The sequence below is a fragment of the Miscanthus floridulus genome, chromosome 2 (assembly GCF_019320115.1).
Source record: "Miscanthus floridulus cultivar M001 chromosome 2, ASM1932011v1, whole genome shotgun sequence".
In the NCBI taxonomy this organism is placed as follows: Eukaryota; Viridiplantae; Streptophyta; class Magnoliopsida; order Poales; family Poaceae; genus Miscanthus; species Miscanthus floridulus.
This window is the reverse complement of record NC_089581.1, coordinates 147,663,711-147,668,441: the sequence shown is the minus strand read 5'-3', so window position 1 is coordinate 147,668,441 and position 4,731 is coordinate 147,663,711. Positions and strand designations below refer to the sequence as shown.

Here is a 4,731-nt window from a genome sequence, read left to right as displayed (position 1 = left end):
AACGTATGGGATGCCGCCTGTAGAAATCCATTTATGGGTTAAAACATGTCTCTAGACAATAGTATTTGAAGTTGATGAAACAAAGAGAAAGTTTGGGCTTTAAAGAAAATGAGAAGGACAATAGCGTTTACGCGAAGTTCAAGAATGAAAAATTCATTTTCCACATCATGTGAATAGATGGCATTCTACTCACTAGTAGTGATGTTAATCTATCATTAGAGAAGAAAAAGTTTTGTACTCAAGTTTCAATATGAATGATCTTGGTGAAGCGTTATTGATTCTAGGAATCGAAATTCACCGAGATAGAAGAAAATGGAGTATTAGGACTATCGCAAAGGCATACTTAGAAAAGATTCTAAAGAAATAAAATATGCATGCAAGTAAACCAACGCTTGCTTCTATAGTCAAGGGTAATAGATTTGATAACTTTAAGTGTTCCAAAAACTGATATGAGATCGATCAATTGAACATGGTTTCATATGCTTCAACTGTTGAATTTTGATGAGAGTACAAGTATAAGTAAGAACTTACCCTTACGTAGTTTACGTATCCGGAATATTTTGACAGAAGTCCAATCTAAATCTAAATAATTGGAATGGAGTTAAAAATGTCTTGTAATTTTGCAAAGTATCATAGGCCTCATGCTGAGTAAGAAAAAACAAGAACTCTCAAATAATTGAGGGTACAAATGTTAAGTTTTGGCGAGATGTGTAGTGAAATCCACAGTAGTTGCTAACACTCGCAGTTGAAGTATTATTGTGGAAAAACTCCAATGAAACAGTTGTGGTGTCATCAATGATGCATACCATAGTATAGCTTGTCATGAGGCCTCAGGAACAAGCAAAAGAAGGTTAAGGAAATTAGTACCCGGATTTAACAATGGTAGTCAACAGCAATAACCATTTAAAGCAGTTAACTCCTAAGACAACAGGTCAAGTGTGTTGCCAAACACATTGACATTGAGTTATATGTTGTAAAGGAGAAAATCCAGAATTATTTTGAAAGCATTGAGCATATGAGTACCAAGCAAGTACTTGCGGATCCGCTTACCAAAGGCTAACCACCCAGTACGTTTAGAGAATACACAGTCGACATGGGTTTATAGAAAAGCCTATGATTTCTGGATACTAAGGGCCTAGTTGAGTATCTGTTTCAAAATAGAGATATGCATTGTAGCTGTTAAATCTAATGGCAACTGATCGTGACGATGAGGCACGCTCTATGCACTGATCTATGATGGAATGAGAATAAGATAAAGTAAGTAAGTTAAGTTTAAGTCGTACGGTGAGAGAAGGGGGAGAACGTTAGTTTGATCTCCACCAATTGGCCAAACGGCCAATCAGACCCCTTGATCGCGTTCTGATCGGGGACGCTTAACCGACCACTGGTCGACGGGCCCCTGTCACACAGTGCTATATAAAGAGAGGTGTGGGCCACGACATGAGTGACGAGGTTTATCGCCGTCACTGACCCACCGAAGAACCCTACAAGCCCCTCCGATCACGAGCGGGCTGCAAGTGGCGCGAAGCGCCGCTGGCCACGCCCCCTCCTCTAGACTCTACCGGGCTGCACTCCGTTCTTCCTCCTCTACCTCCTCTGACAACCGCGAAGGTATGTGCCTCTCTCTCTCTCCCTCACCCGATTCATATTCAAGATCGTTTTGATTCAACCAGTATCGGATTCTTTCTCTAATCTACACCTAGATGATCCTAAGAATCTAACATTATGTAGCTCATTTTAACCAAATATGGAGAGGTTCAATCCGGATCATCACTACCAATACAGGATTTATTCGTCAGTCCTGCAATTCCTCGTCAAGTGTTTTACCCGCAGGGGAAAAAAACAGTCCTTATTATATGCAAATCTCGTGTGATTTTCTCGTTTCCATTTGGCAAAAAGGCATGTTTTGAATTGCCGGGCTGCAATTCCGTTCAAGATTTTTCACCGTAGTCTCAAGACAACACCTGATTGAAAATGTGATTGCTTCATCCCATTCATTTCATTGATTGAAACTGTGATTTCATCTCAGAACCTTTACAGACAACATTTGATTGAAAAATGTGACTGACTGCTTCATTCGGTTCATGATAGCACCAAGCTGGCTGCTGGCGCTGCCCACTCCATTCTACAGTATATACTATTTTCACAAGGATACCAAGGCAGTAACGAAATCCGAGGACGAGGAGGCATCAGCGTTGGTTGTTGCGACATGCGATGCGAGGAGGAAGGAATTCCCCCGATCAGATTTAGGACCGAGCTGAGCTGAAGCGAGTGGAGCAATCTCTGTTGCTCACTGGCCAATGGCCATTGCCATCATACCATGGAGGTGGTGGGGACAGGTCTTGCTGTTGCATCGGAGGCGGCGCAGACTAGAAGCCGTTCATCTCGAGCAAGTAGGTGCGGCGCTTGCTGAGCGCGGCCACGGCCTCCCTGAAGGGCCCGTCGAAGGCGCCGGCGACGAACTCGTCGAGCTCCTTCCTGCCGCCGCCCGGGGAGTCGCCGACGGGCTTGATGACCACGAGCGTGGCGCCGTGGATCCTGGTGCCGTCGGAGAGCTCGAGCAGCGGCGCGTAGCGGAGCTTCATGTTGCAGGCGGGCACCTGCGTGCGGTTGGCGGCCGCGGCCGCGGCGAGCGGCTTGTCCCTGAACTCCCTGAGCTGGTCGCTCCCCATGCTGAGCGTGCCCTGCCCGTTGGCGTCCGTGAGCGCGACCTGCTCCAGGGTGGGGTGCTCCTTGACGATCTCGCGGAGGAGGTAGTGCCTGGTGGCCGCGGCGATGAGGGAGCTGATGGTCCACACCACGCGCAGCTTGAGCCCGCCGTTGGTGTAGAAGGACTCCGGGATGCTGCCGCTGTGGTCAGGGCCTCCCGCGGCGTCGCCAGCGTCGGCGGGGGGAGCGGAGGAGGCGTGGGGTCCCGCGCCCGCGGCAGCAGCAGCCCGGTCCACCTTGGTGCCGCCGAGGATGACGCAGCTCTGCAGCGTGCTGCCGAACACGGCCTTCCACTTGAGGACGACGCCGTCGTCGGTGCCGACGTCGGAGACGGGGAGCTCCATGCGGAGGTTGCGGATGCTGCTGAAGTTCTTGAGCACCTGCGCCGGCGAGTGGTGGTGGTGCTGCTGCCCCTGCTGACCGTGCTTGTGCGCCGCCGCCGCGGACTTGGCGTCGCAGTGCGCGAAGGGCTTGAGCACGGCCTGCAGCATGGCCTTGAGGAGGTGCGAGAGCACGGCGCGCGGGCGCGGCCCGCCCAGTGCGTCGCCTCCGTCAGCGGCGTCGGCGGGGATGACGCGGTCGATGCGCAGGCAGGCGTCGTCCACGAGCGGGACGAGCGCGTTGAAGCGGCGCGACACCGCGGAGCAGCGCCCGAGGGAGCGCGCGTCGGCGAGCTTGTTGAAGATGAGGAGCACCAGGGAGTCGGGCACCCGGTCGAAGTGGTCCTCGCCCTCCGCCGCGAGGAGCAGGTCCTCCGCGAAGATCCGGTGCTTGGACTGCATCCTGTCCGTCCTGTGGCTTGGATTGGATCGTTGCGGGGCAGCTCACACACAGCCCGCGGATGAGGTGGGCGGAGGAGTAGGTGAGGTAGGAAGAGGATGGTGGTGGCGATTGAAGGCGCGACGGAGGCGCTTATAAAGGCGGGGGAGGAGAGCGACCGTTTGTTGAAGTCCATCCATGGCTCGGGACGCCGGACGCCGGACGCCCCGCCCCTACCGTTACTCGGATCAGCTACGTACTAATGTATTTTCTACCGTTCCCTGCTGCCTCTCTGGGGCTGCTGCTCCTAGTAGCAGATTAGTTTAATCTTCCATTCCTCCTCGTCTCGCCCGATCCTATGCCTGCAGAATCTGTGCAACGGTACTCTCAGTCAGTAGTCAGTAGCCGCCGGCAGTAATTAGCAGTAAGTACCTTGTCATTCGTTCCCGAAAAAACTATGACGAACATAATAAGAGAAATAAAACGACGTTTAATTAAAAAAAAAGGTACGCGGGCAGGCCTTTGAAATTTTGCAACCTCTAGCTGCGCTAGCCCCCTCAACTGTCTTCCTCCCCGCGCCCCTCTGCCGCGGCCCCCTCCGCTTCCCTCCATCACCTTGACAACCCCACCCTCCCCTAAAGATAAGCAAGGTCAACGGCATTGTCCTTGTCCTCGCCTCGCCCGTAGCCCCATCACTAGCGACCGACGGCTCCCGCTGCCTAGCCACGTGTGGCAGAACCGTCTAATCTAATGCTATATCAAGAGTACTTGTCTTTCAGTAGACACTGAGTACCCAAGCGAGAACACTAAACTATACAGTTCTGTCAAGCACACCCCGAGGGAGAGCTCAAAACTCTACATTTTTCCATCAGGATGATAAATGGGAGTATAAAGCTTACAACATTTTTAACCATTTCTTACATTGATTAATACAATAGCAGAATTATACATGTGATCAGAGTTTGAGCGGAAAGAAAGTTATTTAATGATATGTGAAGCATTAACAAGTGAATATTTCTATTGAAGATATGATGGCGGTTTATAAAAACTTTTCTTACAACAACCTTTAGCGATGGTTATAAATAAATACTACGATCGCCGCATGAAAGAGATTATTTCTGAGCCCATCAGGAGGTTTCCACACACAAGAGCCGTTTACCATTCATCTGTCACCTGCAACAGGAGAATAAAATCCTGAGTACTCAATTGTACTCAGCAAGTCTTACCCGACAGGAGAAAAATAAAAAACTCCAAAGATATGCT

The 4,731-nt window shown here is 50.3% G+C and overlaps 1 protein-coding gene across 1 annotated transcript; it reads right to left on the bottom strand.

The window, feature by feature from the left end:
* Positions 1-1,971: 1,971 nt before the first annotated feature.
* On the bottom strand, positions 1,972-3,671 carry LOC136540024 (F-box protein At4g18380-like). The gene has a single exon (XM_066532008.1). The coding sequence runs from the start codon at positions 3,489-3,491 to the stop codon at positions 2,370-2,372; it is 1,122 nt and encodes a 373-aa protein (XP_066388105.1). The 5' UTR covers positions 3,492-3,671; the 3' UTR covers positions 1,972-2,369.
* Between the last annotated feature and the right edge of the window lie 1,060 nt (positions 3,672-4,731).